General features: G+C 38.4%; 1 protein-coding gene, 1 long non-coding RNA gene and 1 pseudogene across 2 annotated transcripts; 2 read left to right on the forward strand and 1 right to left on the reverse strand.

Moving 5' to 3' along the window:
- Window positions 1-2,242: 2,242 nt before the first annotated feature.
- Window positions 2,243-3,001, forward strand: LOC145223467 (uncharacterized; annotated as a pseudogene).
- A 1,122-nt stretch (window positions 3,002-4,123) lies between these two features.
- Window positions 4,124-9,495, reverse strand: LOC145224755 (uncharacterized). The gene is made up of 2 exons (XR_013859739.1): window positions 9,320-9,495; window positions 4,124-9,117 (listed from the first exon to the last, which is right to left on the reverse strand). It is a non-coding gene; the product is annotated as an uncharacterized LOC145224755 (long non-coding RNA).
- Window positions 9,496-11,150: 1,655 nt separating this feature from the next.
- Window positions 11,151-16,123, forward strand: LOC145224631 (costars family protein ABRACL-like). The gene is made up of 2 exons (XM_080091168.1): window positions 11,151-11,275; window positions 15,215-16,123. Exons 1-2 carry the CDS (start codon window positions 11,215-11,217, stop codon window positions 15,397-15,399), a joined length of 246 nt encoding a protein of 81 aa, XP_079947294.1. The 5' UTR covers window positions 11,151-11,214; the 3' UTR covers window positions 15,400-16,123.
- The last annotated feature ends 1,839 nt before the right edge of the window (window positions 16,124-17,962 follow it).

Raw genomic sequence — 17,962 nt, forward strand, 5'->3', positions numbered from 1 at the left:
AAACTCCTTTTAAGAGCGTACACACTATAACTTTCCTGCCTAAAACCAAGAACACAAACTGGCGCCAGTTTGTTTACAACGGTATGTGACGTCATAATGCGTACATGTTTATTCATGGTAGTCAGGCTGCATTCCTTGGAAAAAAGTGCTTACCACTAGATGCGCAACTCGTCTGCCGACTAAATTTTTAAAAAAATCTCTCGGATGAATTACTACATAGGACAAGATGTAACTTTTAATGTGTAGTTATGTTATGTTGATGTATTTTTTAAACATTTTTATTTTAACAAATCTAATTCAATTACCATGAACGCGAATATATTGGTTTTGCCTTCCTTCAGACGTTGCACGCTTGAATGAACAAGTACACATTTCGTGTGCATTGGTAAGAACATACACATATTTTGTCGTCTTGTCGATAGTTTTTTGAGCTGCGACGTTTAGTTTGATAAAAATGTTTTAGTTTTTAGAATTTTCTGAATAATATCATAAAAAAAATGGCAATTAACCTTATTTATGTAGCAAGTTTGGACTTTTAATTCGCTGAATTGGACAATTTGCATTATGTGTACCACCTTGCAACATATATGGGTTGCCATTATGGTGTCTGCATTTCTGGCCCCGTAGTCAATAAATCCAACTAAGTGGCCTTCCTAGAATACCAATTTTCTTGACTACATGAAAATAATAAATTTTAAAAAAACCATGAAAAAGTGCATAAATTGCTGCTGTTAACTAACTTTTCATCCACAGAGCATTGACTGCCAATTGGTTGATACCGCATGCACCAGAGCCAATATTTTTAACAATCTACCATACAGTGTTTTTTAGGATTGTGTGATGATATGTCAGTTCAAAAAATTATGTGTAAAATTGCAACTTATACCTGTACTACTGTAAAGTACGTGGTGGTGGCAATATAAAAACACCACTGGTTCTGAGATGATTATATGCTGCTAAAGCTCTAGCAAACAACTCAATTACCCAATGAACCACATCAGGGTGGTACCGTCTCCGATTAATGGTCTTTGAAGCATTTTTACATTGCATTTTTAAAAAATGAGGCTTGCCACTCATTAGTGAGTGTTTTTGACTTTCAACCAAATCCTGCAGATGGGAAATGACACATTACTGTTCCAAAATTAAATGAGAAACATTTGAATCTGCATACCAAGATATCCTAATGAATTCGGTCATCCACTGTTACCAATTCTTTTTCACTAGTTGCACTGGATTTTATTTGCTGCAGTCTGTTGCGTTCCATTTTTTGCCATACTTCGCACACATTTTACACATTACCGGCCCTTTTTCTATTACTGTGTTTGAATATTGGGTGATCTAGTTTTAAATGTGATGCCATATCTACTGGCTACATTGCAGTGAGGTGAGCGAATTATGGTTGTGCCTGTCGGGGCGTTCCATGCTTGTATGACATGTTTGTTAATATTATTGTTTTTCCTACTTACTCCCATACAAAGTTTAAAGTTATCCAACTCCCCTGTAATGATGCAAAAAAATACCCTAATGGTAAAAACTATCTTGTTTTAAAAGCAGATGTTATACTTAAAAATGCATTTAAAGTTGATTACCTCAATGGAGTAATACCCAAGGATAGTGGTTTAACCCACCATCCATAAAATGGAGCCCATTCAACCTCAACATTGCTTGAGATGCAAAGTCTACCACAAAAATGTTAACATACAGAAACCCAGATTAATTCATAATAAACAAAACTGTACCTTATGTATGCTTTACCAATTTTATTTTTATATTGTTCTACCAAGAGGTATTTGCCTTTTCTATAAAATGACCACTTTTCTAAATGTTGTACAACTTGTTGTTTAAAATGAATTGTTAACTTAACCTAATTGTTTAAAAGCTTTCTCAACACTTTTAACGCTGTGATGTTTAACTTATGAAAGAACCTTTCTGTCAAATGGTGCTTTTCTGCTTGTCTTGGCCACAACAAATGATTTTAGCTGTAATAAACATTTACATGTTCATGGGCAATGTTACTAATTTTGTCCTGTACTGCTGTTTAGGAATTTTTTTGGATGGCAAAGCACCAATTTTTACCTTTTTTCTGCAACCAATCATCAGCAGATCGCTTTTTTCAAAGTGATCTTTTGCCAACAGAAGTGGGTTAAAAGGGAATTAATATTACGTTTCTTTATGAAGCATGTATTATGTCTCCCTAAGTTGGGTCACGCAATGAGAGCACACATTTTTGTAAATTGCTGAAATGTTTCTTCATATCAGAGTTTCTTTGAAATTCAGGATTGCAAATTTTAAACAAAGAACGAAGTACTATTATGTCGTTTCGGCTCTTGATCAGGACACAGCAAATCGTCTTATAGACCTGCTAGAAAGCCCTCCAGACGCAGCCAAATACGAGGCAATTAAGACACGTTTGGTAGAAACCTTTTGTCTTTCGCGCCCACAGAAGGCAATGCGGTTACTTCACATGCCTCCTTTGGGACAGAATGCCATCCGCTTTAATGGATGACATGCTTGCATTACTTGGCGATGCAAAGGAATGTTTTGTTTTCCAACAATTGTTTTTGGAGCGATTGCCTGAGTATATCCGCACACGCCTGAGCGGAGAGGAAATTAGCAATCCGCGGCTCTTGGCCCGCAAAGCTGATGCGATATGGTCAGGGAATCAGACGCGGAACTCGCACTCTCCAACGTTCGGCGTAATGCGATTTCTCCCAACCAGCATAAAAACGAGGTAGGAAGTCTCGATCAGCTTCACCACAGGCAATGCCTGACTCAAAGTCCCTCTGCTTTTATCATCGTCGTTTTGGCAGAGATGCGATTAAGTGTCGTCACCCTTGTGCACTGACACAACAGGGAAACGAGAAAGCCGGCCACCCCTGACTGCCACGATGGCCGGCGCAATTGGCAACTGACATAGACTCTCCAGAGTATTATTTATTTCACTTAAAACATATGTCCAAAAACAGGCAGCCTGCAAATAAAATTGGGACATTGGGTTTCTATTAAACTATGTGTGATTTTGCAGCAAAAAAGGTTGATTTTGTAGCGTTTACTCACTACATTTTTATGTTTGTCCAGTGTTTAGAAATCTCCCAAACGTCATGTGTTTCTGCACTGGGTATTCAATCAAAAGCTTGGAAAAGCTTCTCTTTGTTGCCCAACGCAAAATCGTTGATTGTTTTTTTCTTTGTCAAAATCGGAAAACAATTAAACGACGACATAACGTTGCAAACCTCATTGCATAAACGTAGTCACTGATGCGTAACAAGCGTCACATACTTACCGTTAAGTATGCCTTTCATGCACCGCAGTCCTTCTGGCGTTGTCACAGCGGCTTCTGACTTGACGCATATGTCCTTTACCGTATTTTGCGACGGGTAAAAACACTCGGCGACGACGCAAATAAGAAACGCATGCGTTGACATTTTTCGAAACGGTCAAAACACTCCTTTATATCGGTTCCAATTACCCGATATAAACGGCAAAATTGGATTCGAATCCAACGGATTCGATATTCTACTTTGAACATCGCTATTCCATAATCCTACCAGAGACTGCTAAGCAGAGACTGCACACTGCCCGCATAGCGATTACATAAATGGGGCAATATCTTTGCCGATAAGCAACGGATCGAACTAAAATTTTGCATATAAGTTTGAAATAATTAATCTGATTTTTAGGTATTTTAATCTGATACATATTAGACTTCGTTTGTGTTTTAAAAATAAAAATGTTCTCTGCAAGTATTAAGATTGGTTCCGCTTGAACGCGACCAGTAAGATTTCAGCATTTACAATGGAAAAGGATAGGAAAATGTGGTGCTGTCGTCTGTTTTTTCGTGAAGCGTAGGTCTTTAAATAGGATTTTGATGGTTATTAAACAAAGAAGTATTACAATAACATTTACTAACCAGAACATACTAGACAAACATTTTGTTTCTGCTTCCAAATAGCAACAAGAATCGCATTTTTTAGAGCAAAATGCAAAAATATGCTGCAGAATTTGGTTATGCAAATTAATGAATAAATTAAAAACTCGGATGCAATCGAAGCATGCTTTGTGGTAAATGTAGTTTTTGAGGAGGAAGACTAAGTGAGTTAGTAAGTAATTTTTCAGAATCTACTGCAATTGGTCGTACACAAAACGTTTTATTCCGTCAGAAAATGAACGGGAACGAGACATGCAGCGACGTGGCATATAGTGGTAGTGCAAAATTCGAGAAGTCAAAGCAAAATTCGAAGAGCAAATCTGGCAAAAATAACAGCAAAGTAAACGTCTTCACACCCACAACTGTTGCTGCATGAACGTTGCAAATATGGTCCAAAGAAGTACCTCGCTTATTAACAAAGCTGTGACGAAATTTAATACGTGTAACAAATGCTATTATAACATCCAGAAAACACACCAGCACTAGCCTACGTAGTCAGAACAAATGAGCACTTAACGCCGCCCTATGCTTGTCCGAATTAAAAGGTATATGCCAATTCACACCACAACTTACACGACTTATATTGCAATAAATGTTACCGTTGACATTGCAAATCCTTACCAAACAACGGACAGAACTGTGGTACAAACACAGGAACATCAAAAAGAGATCTCGCTACAATTCTTGCAAGCACCGATGTAACAATCATGAAACTTGTTGCATAGAGTTGCACTACCAACAAATCCAAATTCGGCAATCAGCATCAATATTTTTCAGTTTTAAAACAATTTTGAAATAATATTTGTCCCTGTAATTTGTATCCTAACAATTATGCCCCCCTAGACCGTCATGGGCCCCTGTGCGGCGCACCGGCTGCACCCCCCTCTTGTGGGACCTGTTCTATGGGAAGTTTGTTGGGCTTCGAGTTTGAGCAATTAATTGCGGTTGCACGCATTAGTGACGTCATAATACGACCCGCCACCTTGTATTTTTGTAACACTCGGCGCCTATGAAGTCAGACACTCGTTGAGCGGTGGTACTAAATACTATATGATACGGACTCCTCTAAAATACGCAATCACGTGAACGCATGTTATCACCACTGATCTCTATAAACACTGGATTGCGCTACCAACCTATTGTCACGCAATAAAGCGTATATGGAGTCATCTTGTGTCCAAAATGATACATCGGGTATAGGAAAATAACACATAAATTGTCTGATTTTTGCAAACTGGAGAGCTTAAACCCGAATTTGATTCGCCGTATTCAATGAAAATTTCAGGTTCTAACATTTCAACGTAATATTACAAGCTGAATTGCTTTATCGAATGTAAATTGATAAAGCAATTTAGCTTGTAATATTACCGCTTATTTTTCATGAAAACTTTAAATATTTGCATTCAGGGTGCAATATCACGCTCAAATGTTAGAAATCTAAAAGTTGTTAACATAAAAAGCGCGGGGTGGAAAAGGCCGAACTGCCTAACTAGTTTTAGAGCAGAAAAAATCCTAAAGCGAGAAGAGAAACTATATTGAAAGATAGTGATTTTTCTATCAAAAAGTGGTTGAATTGTCGAAATGAAAGGACACAAATTGATGTTAGTTGGCACAATTAAGCAGAAAAAATGTATTAGAGCTGCAAGTTAAGGTATTAGAGTCTCGGAACATTAAAAAATGTACGGCTATATAAAAGTGACTACATAAATTTAGGAATTGGCTGGGTAACCTTTCCCTTACGATAGCTGAAAGATTAACCCAATTATACTGTTAACTAGTGATGTACCGAATCGGCTAAATTTCGATTCGGCCGAAACCGAATATTCGGCGGTTTTGCCGAATAAATTCGGCCGAATCAACCGAATCATTTATGACGTCACGCGAAGTCGTACGCTACGCGTTTGACGTGAAAAAATGTTTTTCTACCAGGCAACCAGCGCAAAATAGTTGTTTTTCGTCCTCATTTCAGTTCTGTGGGGTTCAAAATTGCCTTAAGCATGATTGGCAACCTGCCAATGAATTAGTAATTTTTTTGACTACCGTGGAAAAAACGATAATGTGTTGAAAAAGATACTTTCGTTATGTTTGGGCTTTTGAAAGATTGCGTAGACCTTAATAAGCATAAAAGACACGTTTAACGCTTTAAATTTGTGTTCGTAAAAGATTCGGTTTCGGCCGAATCGCAACAAATTATTCGGCCGAAACCGAATCTTTGCAAAAATGACCGATTCGGCCGAATAAATTCGGCAAACCGAATATTCGGTACATCTCTGCTGTTAACTATAGTGCAAAAGATGAACCAACCACCAAACAAAGGCAGCAGAGAACCCAATCCCGAGCACAAATATTGAGGGGTACGAGTTTTATGTCCCCTACAATGAGCAGCAATTCACCTATAAATATTGCGGTGAAGTGACACAAGCAAGCAAACTGTCCCAAAAGAAGACAAGATTACCCAGAAATGCAAAGCAAATTCAGTAACATAGCTAACAATAGTGTAGGTCTTATAATGATTGTGGAACGGGAACGGAATACATTTCGCAAGGTAGCAATCCAAAAAACGAGGTTAAACAAGCCCTGTATCATTACCAAACAGCAACTCCCAAAGCTTGTGTGAAACACCATGCAATTTCTGTTTCATACCCACTGAAACAAAGAAAGCTTTCTGTTTCCGGACGCTATAGCCCAGGGGTGGGGAACCTGCGGCCTAAAGGCCGCTCGCGCGCTGGCGTTCTGGCTCACACAGCCGCACTTTACTGGGATCTTTTCTACTTGTGCTTCTCACCTGGAGAATGTTTGGCTGTACCATATTGGATAATATAGATAAACCAAACGAGCGTTACAAACCAGCGTTAGACAGAAAAAAATACGGACAAAAACAATATGTGTCCCCTTCAGGCAGGGCCGGATTTAGATCATGAGAGGCCCTAGGCTGTTCTGTTCCATTTGTGAGGCCCCTCCCTATTTTTGAGCTCAGAATTTCTCTCTAAATCAGTCGTTCCCACCTTTTTGTAGTCACGGACCCCTTATAAATTTTATAGGTCCGCGGACCCCCAACGTTATTTAGTCTTGTTATGTTTTTGTTTTCCTGCGTTATACGTTATTATACTTTCGCTTTTTGGCCCTCACAGTCCCTAAATCTTAATAAACTTCTGTATTGTAGCATTCAACGCAACAAAGAGATAATTTTTTGACTGATTTACAATACTTGAAACAAAGCACTATAAGTTCGATTATTTGTGGGTTGTGATGTCACAATGAGGGTAACAATCACACAAAAAGTAAGTTTACCTGATCCAGAAGTTTGATAAACAGTTTGCACTTGTATGCAGGGCTGCCAAAGATTGGGTTTTGCCCCAAGATCTTGGGTTTTTACTTGACGTCTTGGGTTCTTGGGTTTTATTTTGAAAATTATAGCAATTCTTGGGTTTTGAGTCCTATTGATGAAATGAATATATGTAAGAACTATTTTAACGAGAAAAGTTTTTCGGGTAGCTGCACTAGGCCATTTTATCATCTCTTTTATTTTCTCTCTTTTCTAGACCTTACTTCTTTCTAGATAGTATACAGTGAAAGCATCGTTACACTTAAAAATGCAAATATCGCAATGTTTCAATAGTGCGCCCCTAGACGTACTTCAAAGTTTGTTTTTGACCCTCAAGGTTGTTTGAGTTTGACACACCTGGCCTAAGGCATGGTTCCCAACTTGTTTTAAGCCAAGGACCACTAACCCCAATCAAATAAAGACATTACATTTGAATTTAGAGCCTACTAATTTTTGACCTTGGGGTCACCGCAACTTGGCAAATGTTATCATGGGGTCACGGCACCAGAAAGGTTGGGAACCGCTGAAATAGAGTATAAGACTAGGACTTTTATCTTCTTTAGCATATCATTTTCAAATTTCTTTTTCTTGCGCTTGCTAGCTCCACTTTCAAATCTTTTACTCATAATCAATTTAAGGTTCAAAAAAATATGAAATAATTAAGATTATTGCTTGATCTAGACCAGGGGTGGGGAACCTGCGGCCCGCTTCCCTTTTTAATGTGGCCCGCGTCACAATTTTGTTAAAGTATACAAAATAGGATCTAAAGAATAAAATTTTGATGTATAGATATTTCCTTGAATGATTTCGACATTATCGGTGATTTATATTCAATATCTCCCCTTTCAACATTATGAGTCAAACTTTCATAAAATTGCCATACATTCAACCACTTGCTATATTATTTGTAACGTAACAGCCACTCGATTGTCTCTCCTTGCAGTAACTATTCATTTGCCATGTGACGTTAGTTTCAAATTGAGTTTAGAGCTATTAGCTTACTGTGCAAATCGTTGGATCCTTATATTGTTATTTAAAATTTAATCTTGGAAAAAAAGAAAGATCGATGGTGAAGCTAGTGTGTTCCAGAAAGAATGGCCAAACTCCCTTCTTTATAGAAATGATGGATAAACCTGTTATGCCCTGTTTGCTGCAGATGTAGCAGCAAATAAAAATAAAATCAGGAGCGTTGAAATATAAAGCCACTTGAGTGCTCTGGGTATTTGATACGGAATTAAAAAAATGGCCCGCCCCAAATGTTGTGCAATTATTGCGGCCCGCAGTACTAAGTAGGTTCCCCACCCCTGACCTAGACGGAGGTTAGCAATACCAAGACGTCTAACAATAAGATAAGTCGATAACATTAGCAAATTCCAATTGATAAAACGTATAATTTACCACATTAACAGTAAGCAACACAATGTCTATTAGTTATTTCACATGTCAACTACCGATTTTTTTTGCAGAGGACACTACAGTACTTTAACATGGAAGCTTCTAGCAGAATGCGCGTAATACGAAGCGAAGTAATAATGACTGTTTGCAACGTGGTTGAAACCAGTTGCGTAGAATATATATATATATATATATACTTTAGGTAGGGTTTAAACTTGTCAAGTTTTTGAAATAATTACAAACTTCGAAGCCGAACTTCGAGGCCCCTGGACGTTGAGGCCCTAGGCTTCAGCCTACCTAGCCTATTGGTAAATCCGGCCCTGCCTTCAGGGAAGGGGACCCATAAATACCTTCATTTGCAGTGTTTCCAAGATAGGTAACACAATGTTTTACAGCATCAGCTGCATCAGTCAGTTTTTAGAGTGATGACCTATCCTGAACCTCTTTTTTACTGGTGTTTCATGCTTTCCTGTTAAAAGTATTTTGTAAAGTTTTTAGAAATAAAAGAAACCAATGTTTGCTACCTTTTTTCCGTTTATATTTTTTATCTCCTAAATACAACCTCGGCTGTGTTTACATTTTCACCTGCACATATGCAAGGCAATGTCAGTTTTATAATGACATTCCTACAAGTTTCCAAAATGCATAACCAAACTTACCACATATGTTACCTTTCAAAATTATTTTTTTCCAGGCATTTTCAACCATGTCTTGCGGGTAGACTTGAAACTTGAAAGCCTTGAACACATACATTATAATTAAACAATTCCTGATTGCTGTAAATTGACAAAACCATGCTGAATAGTGGATACAAGTCTTATTTTGATGAACTCTAGGGCAACTTCAGAACAATGAAATGGTTTCGTGGGAGCACCAAAACGAATACGAACTAGAGCAGCGGGATACGAAAAATTCATTGAACACGAACAAAGGCTATCAGGAAAGTTAACGGGTGCGTGTCCCCAAAAGCAACTGTGCACAATTGATGTGCGATGGTTGATGTTCAAGTGCCTGCCATCATTGCATTAGATGACATTCAAATTGGTATTTCGGTTTTCTTGACTTAAAAAATAGAACTACATATATATTTCCTGCCCTAAAATCACTATACATTACACACATGATATACATTTCGCCCAGCAAGTAAAGTTCCTGAACATCAGAAGTTCACAATTCAAAACTGCGCTGACTTGCCGGCGTGAGCTAAATCAAATTTATTTAGCCAGCGCTCGGCAAAACGCGAGCGTGGTTTAAAGCTCCGCGCCACCTTGTGGGCGAAACCTCACGCTTTGCAGCCGAGTCGATAGCGTACGCTCGCGCGCCGGCGTAAAACGCTGGCTATAAAAGAACAAACCAACTATGCGCTGGCGTGCAAGCGTGTGTGTGGATCTAGCCTAAAAATAAGTCACCGGGCCAGAGTCGGGCTTAAAAAGGGATTTTGACCGTAAATAGTACCAAAACCTCAGAAAGACCCCTTATTAAAACGACTAATTATCTCGATTTTTTCGAGATTTTCCGAGAATTTCTCGAGAAGGAACTCTAATACACACAGATAACACAAAACGTTTTGCGCTACGTAGAAAAACGCTCCGAAGGTGCCCGACGTCACGAAACAAGACAAACAAAATTTGATTTCACGTAGCAATAATGACCTTATATGGCCAATTGAGCAAACGGAGCGGAACCTGATATGTGTTTACATTGTGTTGTGTTGAGTCGAGTGGACGACTCGGTGCATGTGCATTGTGCAGTCGGGGTGAAAGGTGAAAGTGCGCCGGCCGCCGGCAATAGCCAATATGCAGTAGATCCTAGCTGAGGCTGCGAAATAGTCAATTATTCAACTTAGTAAAAATAAACAAATTAGCTGAGCCATTTCAATAGAGAAATTGCTTGAAATTTGATGTTAAATTAGTGGCATAAAAGCAATCTAAGGAGTGCAAGTCATCAACAACCGTGATGCTCTAATAATCTGGTTGCTTATAGATGCTGGTTTGTGGTGCTTTGACAACATTTACAAACCCAAATGCAAAACGGAAATAGTGTCAACTAAGAAAAGTTATAATGTTGAAAATCAAACTAACGATATGAGAAATGTGCTGAAAAATTGTAGGAATAAAATACTTTTTTGGGCTTCCAGTGAAGCAACTCATTTGGTATTTTCTCAAGATATAAATGCATAAAACACCAGTTACTAAGTGGCACAAAATTTACTAATTGTAAGACTTTTTATCTTTTGAGAATTGAAACTTGATACTTTTTGTGTAGACTTAGTGGGGAAAAGGTAAAAAAGGTATTAGAAAAATAAAGAGCAGACAATTTGCTGCAAAAGGAGTTCGAGTCAAGCCTATAAAATTTGTTAAAGTCACCGTTTGCCGACATCCCATTCCCAGCCCTCAGCCCTGTATTGTTATGAATTCCCAGCCCTCAGCCCTGTATTGTTACAAATTGCTGTAATTTTTAAACAGCCCTGATTGTGACTGGTATAAAGTATTTGTTTATATTTCTAAACCTTTATTTTTAAGGATTTTTTCACTTTTGTGTTTCAAATCGCTTGAATTTAGTCATCATGAATGTGGAACATGAAGTGAGGCTGCTCCAACAAGAAATTAAAAGACTTGGAACAAAAAGTGTGTACCAGTTTAGTGAATTATTTTGACAAATGCATGAAAGCAATCTTATAAATCTTTTTTTGGTGGTAAAACAATTCACAGCATCTTCTTTGACTGAAATATCCAAAAATACCTAAATTATAGTTGTTTTAAACAATCATCGTATCGGACAGCTGGTAAAGCTACACATGTCATTTCCAAAGCTCAAAAACTTTGGTATATATAAGATAAGTGTGTACAACTAGAGCAGATAGGCTGATAGTTTGACTATTACATTGTTTGACTGACTGCGGATGTAGAGAAAATTCAACTATCCGATATGTAATGTGAAAAGTAGGGGGTGATCCAGTTACCATAACACTGATTGGCATGAACTCTAAATTCAGTCAACCCTGGCTACAAGCGTGTTAAAAAAGTATAGGAACAAAATAACTTACAACTTTTGTGCAGCTGTGATGTAGTGGTACTAAAAGCGCATCATATACCGCATGATATCAACAACAGGACGTTGTAAAGGACTTGAATATGCTTTTACGAAAATTATTATGGGTCCCCTTCCCTGAAGGGGACACATATTGATTTTACTCAAATTGTTTTGTGTTTTTTTCTTCCCAAAGTTTGTCTGACTTGTTTTTCCATCAAATGTTTGATGGATTTGGCTGAAATTTACACAGATGGTAGATATATTCATGTAGATGTGCATCCCACTTTGTTTTTGTTGATAACCCCAGTATTTTCCCCGCTAGCCCCCTAAAATGGGTGAGTTTTTAAACATTTGGATTTCTTGTATAGTATGCCATTTATAGGTGTCGATTGGTGTGTTCAACCCTGTAGTCCTAACATTTACCCCACAAGCCCCTAAAGTGTAAAACGTATTTGTATGTTACTGGGCACCACAAACGAAAGATTTCTTTAGCGCAATAGTGTTACAAGGGCAACCAGTTGTATGTTGCTCGTTGGTGGGTTGCTTGGTGGTCGTTTTTGCACCATGGCAGTTAGGGGCTTGTTAACAGCCCTATGATGTCAGAAACATTAACGGTTGTTGCTCAAAACACCTCTAGTGGTCTAAATTTTAAACATTGCCGGTTTGGGCTGAAATTTTGCAGTACTATTGATTGAATCATTGTTGTTTTTATATATTTTTTTGTTTGTGTGTCGAACCCAAATAGTTACCCTACTAGCCCCCTAAAATGGGTCAGTTTTTTAAAACGTTAAATAGGACATACTTTAAACAATATCTGGGGTGAATCTAATTTTATAGTTTGTATTCTACGTAGTATTATTATTTAAGCCCAGTGCCGATCACTGTGTTTTACCTTACAACACCCGACTTTCACATGGTTATCTCTTGAAATGCATTATCTACAACTTTGCATGTGTGGGGACCCATGAGTTTTTGCCTGCAGAAACGACGAAAGTTATAAAAGACGGTGACTAATATTGGACCCAATACAAAATAAGCATAGGAAACATTTTTTTGTTTTAAAATAGGTTATAGTGTATATGCAAGGGCAATATGTGCTAAGCCACCCTTCTAGTTTTTGCAGGCTTTTGAAAGCGCTTACAGTTAGAGCTATTCGGGTTGGGTGAGGGTTTGTTATCAAAATCATACTATAATCTTTTCTATTTTACCCTTATTGGGGCTTGTATTGTCACATTTCACACATAATGCAGTATCCTAAGCGAATACCATGAGGTTAGGGATGTTCCAAATAGAAATACTGGGTATTCTAGAGTAGTTGTTTCAAATCCAGAATATCGAATCCAATTCTTATGTTATTTTCCACTGTGCAATCATTAATCTTTACAACAGTGATGGCAATCCAGTTTAAAACACCATGAAACATATTGTTAACTTGAAATGTACATAACAATCAACCAAAACATAGAAAAACCACTGCGAAAAAACTTTGCACCACTGCAGTAAAACAACATGCCCCACAATCTACAAAAAACATAGATACTGTATTAGCAAAAAGTTAATTCAGAACAATTTTATTCAAAGGGTGTTTATTGCTTCAGTAAAAGTAACTAGATTTATGCATGCTAAGGTAATTTGGTTTGCCTAGTGACAGAGAATGGTCAGTCTTAGTATACAAAAATAGAATGTTTGTTAACATGAGACCACTGCAAACAAAGTTGGGACATTGCATGGTTAAGTTTCAAATCTCTATTAAACTACCTGCGCTTTTGCAGTACGAAACTTGAACTTTTCAGGGCATACTCACTACATTTTAATGCTTATCTGGGGTTAAGAAAAGACCCAAATGTCATCTATTTGGCATTACTTGTTTTAGTGGTATTAGGCATCACTGTTTTAGCAGTGTATTAATAGACATCCCCATGCTTCCAATTGCCTAACGCCAAAACCATTGATCGTTTTTGGTTTTCAAAGTCGGAAAACTAGTGAACGCCGCCAAGACGTTGCAAAGCGGAAAGCGCATCCCATAAACTCGTAATCAGATGCCTTAAAACCAGGCGTCACATCCTAATCGTTAATTACGGCTCAAATGCACCACCGTCGTTGTGGCGTTCTAGCGCTTGCTGGCTTGACGCCGACGAGTCTTTTACCGTCCTTGGCAACGGGTACAATCTCAGGCGCCAAATTTTACAAAAATGCAAGGTGGTGGGCATAAAATATGATGTCACTAATGCGAGCAACCACAAGAACTCAAATTCAAAGTCAAACAAACTTTCCATAGAATGTTTAGTTCGCAATTGCAACACGTTGCTGTAACGTTATCATTGGCTTAGCAACGTTTAAAAACTGTTTCGTCAAGTTTAACCATTTATTACAACACATTTGCACTGTACACAACAGTGGCCCAACATTCGCTGGTAGACAATTGTGTGTTTGACGTCCTAAACCAGTGGTTCTTAACCTTTTTGGTGTGGTTTCCCACTAAAGTCAATCACCAACTTCGAATTTCCCCCTCTGTTATTTTTATAAACATGTTTTGTGCCCTACGTTAACAAAAAAATATTCTTTAAATGAAATAATTTTGTGGAGCGCTTTGGTCTGGACCCTAAAGGTATACTGCAATCTTATTTAGTTTAAATAGTGCTTCTGTGAGAGATTAAACTTTTTGGAATACTGAAGAGTCCGATATGCTTGCATAAGTCATTTATTGCATCACAATCAACAAGGGAAAGGCTTTTATTCGTGCACAACAGAAGTCATTGATGGTTTCAGTCTTGTCTGTGATGCAACAAACGGCCTTTAGATTTGTATGTGTCTTGTAAACCTTGGTTAAATTAATCTTACATGTTGTTGCAGAAAAATTTTAGTAATGTAGCTTTCAACGGTTAATTCAAAGCCGGTTTCGACCATCGAGCCCGAGTTTGCTCTTTTCAAGCTTACATAATTTCCCTCCGAAAACATCAAATTTCCCACCGGTTAAGAACCACTGTCCTAAACCAACCGCACTAACCAAAACAGGTTGCAGTTTTAAGCTACGTTTTGTGGCTGTATCGCCGGCACGTTTGTTTAACAGCAAAATTGTTTCCAAATTTCTTCAGATTTGACGATATTTGGTACGATACCGCTACAACTAACCAAAATATCCACCGTGGCCGCCACCGTGCTTTAAAAACCCAAATTGTACTCGGCGCCTATGGGTACAATGACCGGGCGTCGACGTAAAACGTCACGCATGTGTTTGCATTTTCACCAGAGCACACATTTATATTAGTTCCAATTACCTGACATAAACGGAAAAGTTGGATTCGATATTCTACTTTGAACATTCTTACATGCGGTAACATGCAGTATTTAGTAGGGTTCCTGTGATATGCTACTTTTGAACAGGCTCATACATGTGGATGACACATGACACTGTGTTTTGCCCCCTTTTGCACTTTATGTAACTCCTAATACATAAAAATCTAGCAGCATCATGCAACTTCAAAAATTAATTTACACATATTGTTTTGTTCAAACACTTTGTAATTGCACAGATACTGATGGACAATTTGCAGTTACATTTGGGGTGATATTCAATGATGACAAGTGTGCAAACCTCTTTGAGGCTCTAGTTGGCACATTGCGAGCAGCTAAACGTAAAAAAGTTGTTACATATGATGGGCAATTGCTACTTCAAGGTGTTCATGATAACGTGGAGATTACGTTGCTGGAAGAGTAACGTTTTTCGTTTCAATTTTAAAATTTACATCTCTGTATTGTACTTACATATGCCCTCCCATAGCAAAATTGTTTAAAATGTGTTGGTTGAATATGTTTCGTTGAAGTGCCCTACTCTCAGCGCAAAAAGGTTGTGTCTGCTATTTTTATTGGTGGTTTGATGCATTCCGTTTTGTAGGTTGTATATGCCACCCTAAGTAAAGTCAATAATTTCACGATTGCCTAAAAAACGCAATGTTTATTCTTGCTTTCACTTGTAACTGCTGCAGCACTCTTTGAGCTCTTTCTGCTAACCTTTTTTGTAATTTACTCCAATCATAGATAGTGCAAAACTTTTTGTGCAATTTAGTCCTTTTCACGTTTTTGTCAATAAATTTGTATTTTAATCGACAAAAATGCACTTTATTGCCCACACCGCCATGTCTTAATGCTAAAGGTGTTTTTTCCTGTCGAAACCCACCTTTTTTCTCTAGCACGGGTGGTTAGGTTCTCATACCCACTCGACTAGTTCAACCAACGTCCCCCCGCGTCTGGTCATGATCCACCGATTGTGTCCCCCACTGTTTTGCGCTCCATAACGTTTTAATGATGCACAGGCACAGCTATTTCCAACTTCGTGATTGTTCAGTGCCACATTGTTTCGCTATGTTGTCTTTCACCAAGCGAAATCAACTCAGCTCAGGTCGCGTCGCACCGAAACAAAGTAATAAATTGTTAAAAGGGCATCATTGTGTTCTGAGCGGTATGGCAGATACTTTCTTCTAGTTCCAATTTTTTCATAGTCCTTTCTTTTTATCTGTACAACAACATAGTTACCCCCAAAACGGAGTGACAACAAACGAAACGGAGTGGCCCACGCGGGCACATTGTCATAATTACACAACAATACATGAAGCAAATAGAGCTATTTAGATCAGAGTTGCAAGTCGGGCCAGGTTCGGGCTTAGGTATTTGTGAGAAAACGGGCCTGACTTAACGTTCCGTGTCCGCCATTTTTCTTTTAAAAATCACTCGGCTAAGTAACAAGTCTCTGGCTTTGACCTAATGCCCACCCTACTCTATAGGCCTCGTGGCCGAATATTCGGTTTCGGCCCGAACTTTTCTGGGCAGGTTCGGTGCATCACTAGTCCTTTTGTTTATTTTCCAGTAATAACAGAGCCGATGTTCTCGCACAACTTCATGATTGTTTTTGTCTTGTTTGTGGCGTAAAAATTGCCTTAAATTCGTGACTGCCCCAGCTTTGTTCGTGGCCTAATTCAGTGTGGTTCAACTTTATTTTGTTGCGGGTCATTAGAAATGTACTTCGCGTGCCAAGGTCTGAAATTTTTGCAGGTAAAACTTTTTTTCTGGCACAAACATCAGGGTGACTATACACCGTTTTTTATCAATAGATAATTTTTTAACCTTTTATAGCTTATACCAGGGGCGTGCAACTGTTTATCGCAGTGGGCCACAACATACAGTTAAAATAATGCTGAGGGCCAGACAATTAAGCAACATATACATTTTTTCAACATATTTAATAGCAAGGGGCACACAATCAAGTAACTCTTTGAATACTCTTTGATCAATGGGATATGTGCTAACCGTTTCGTAGAATAAATCTCAATATATTTACTGCACCTATAAATCTTGTTACTGAATCATTAAAGGCTGTTCTTTCATAATGCACACGATGATGCAACAACGGGAATATATCGTCACAGTGGATAAAACCTTATAAGGGTGTGACGTTGTACAAAGTCAAAAATGCCAGTGTTGGTGTACAAATGGCAACATTCCATGCTCTAACAGTAAAAGGTATTCATAATTTATAGAGTAATTTGAAGTCTGCGCGGGCCACGAAAATAGGTGCCGCGAGCTGGACACTGGCCCGCGGGCCGTATGTTGCACGCCTCTGGCTTATACCAAGTAGCAGTCGTCAAAAACATTACGTTTCTACTCTGGTGCAAAAAATGCCCAAACGGTTTGTTGACGCAAGAACCCTTTATTACACATTACAGTGCCCTATCATGCGTCACAATAGGATATTTTACAGCATTTTGTGTTGTTTAATTCTCACATTTTAAACATTGAAAACAAAAACTTTAGTTGTCATTAAGACGTTGGACATTCGCGGGCCTGCAGTTGGATCACGCTAGGCCTAAATAATTCTTACCCTTGTTAAGATTATCTTGCAGTAATATAAACGATGATGCAACGGAGTTTGGTTGACTCAATACCTTTTGGTTGAGTTCGGTCACTGATCTCAATGAATACTGGATTGCGCTACTCCGTTGAACGGTTGGGTAATTTTTGAAGCAAATTGAAGCGTTATGGCCGCTGCTCAAGGAAGTCCCAAAAATGCATTGCGGGTAATGGGGAGAGAGTGGAAAAATGTCGATAAATTTTGTTTTAGGCATTCGTTTAGCGATTTTTGCAGATATGATTTGTAGCTTAATAGGGCGCATGTATTCCAGTGTGTAATAACCAGGGAGTCGAACCGCTTGTCATACGGGTTCAGGTTCGGTTCGGGTTCACTTGGTTTTGTTTTTAACGGTTCGGGTTCGGGTTCGGTTCAGGTT

Source organism: Phallusia mammillata, chromosome 4 (genome assembly GCF_965637545.1).
Source record: "Phallusia mammillata chromosome 4, kaPhaMamm4.hap1.1, whole genome shotgun sequence".
Lineage (NCBI taxonomy): Eukaryota > Metazoa > Chordata > Ascidiacea > Phlebobranchia > Ascidiidae > Phallusia > Phallusia mammillata.

What these genes read in the sequence shown, in the direction of transcription:
- LOC145224631 (XM_080091168.1), top strand. Translation starts at nt 11,215, where the DNA reads ATGAATGTGGAACATGAAGTGAGGCTGCTCCAACAAGAAATTAAAAGA. An exon ending in TAAAAGACTTGGAACAAAAA is followed by an intron (nt 11,276 to 15,214) that starts GTGTGTACCAGT and finishes GTAATTGCACAG; the next exon opens with ATACTGATGGACAATTTGCA.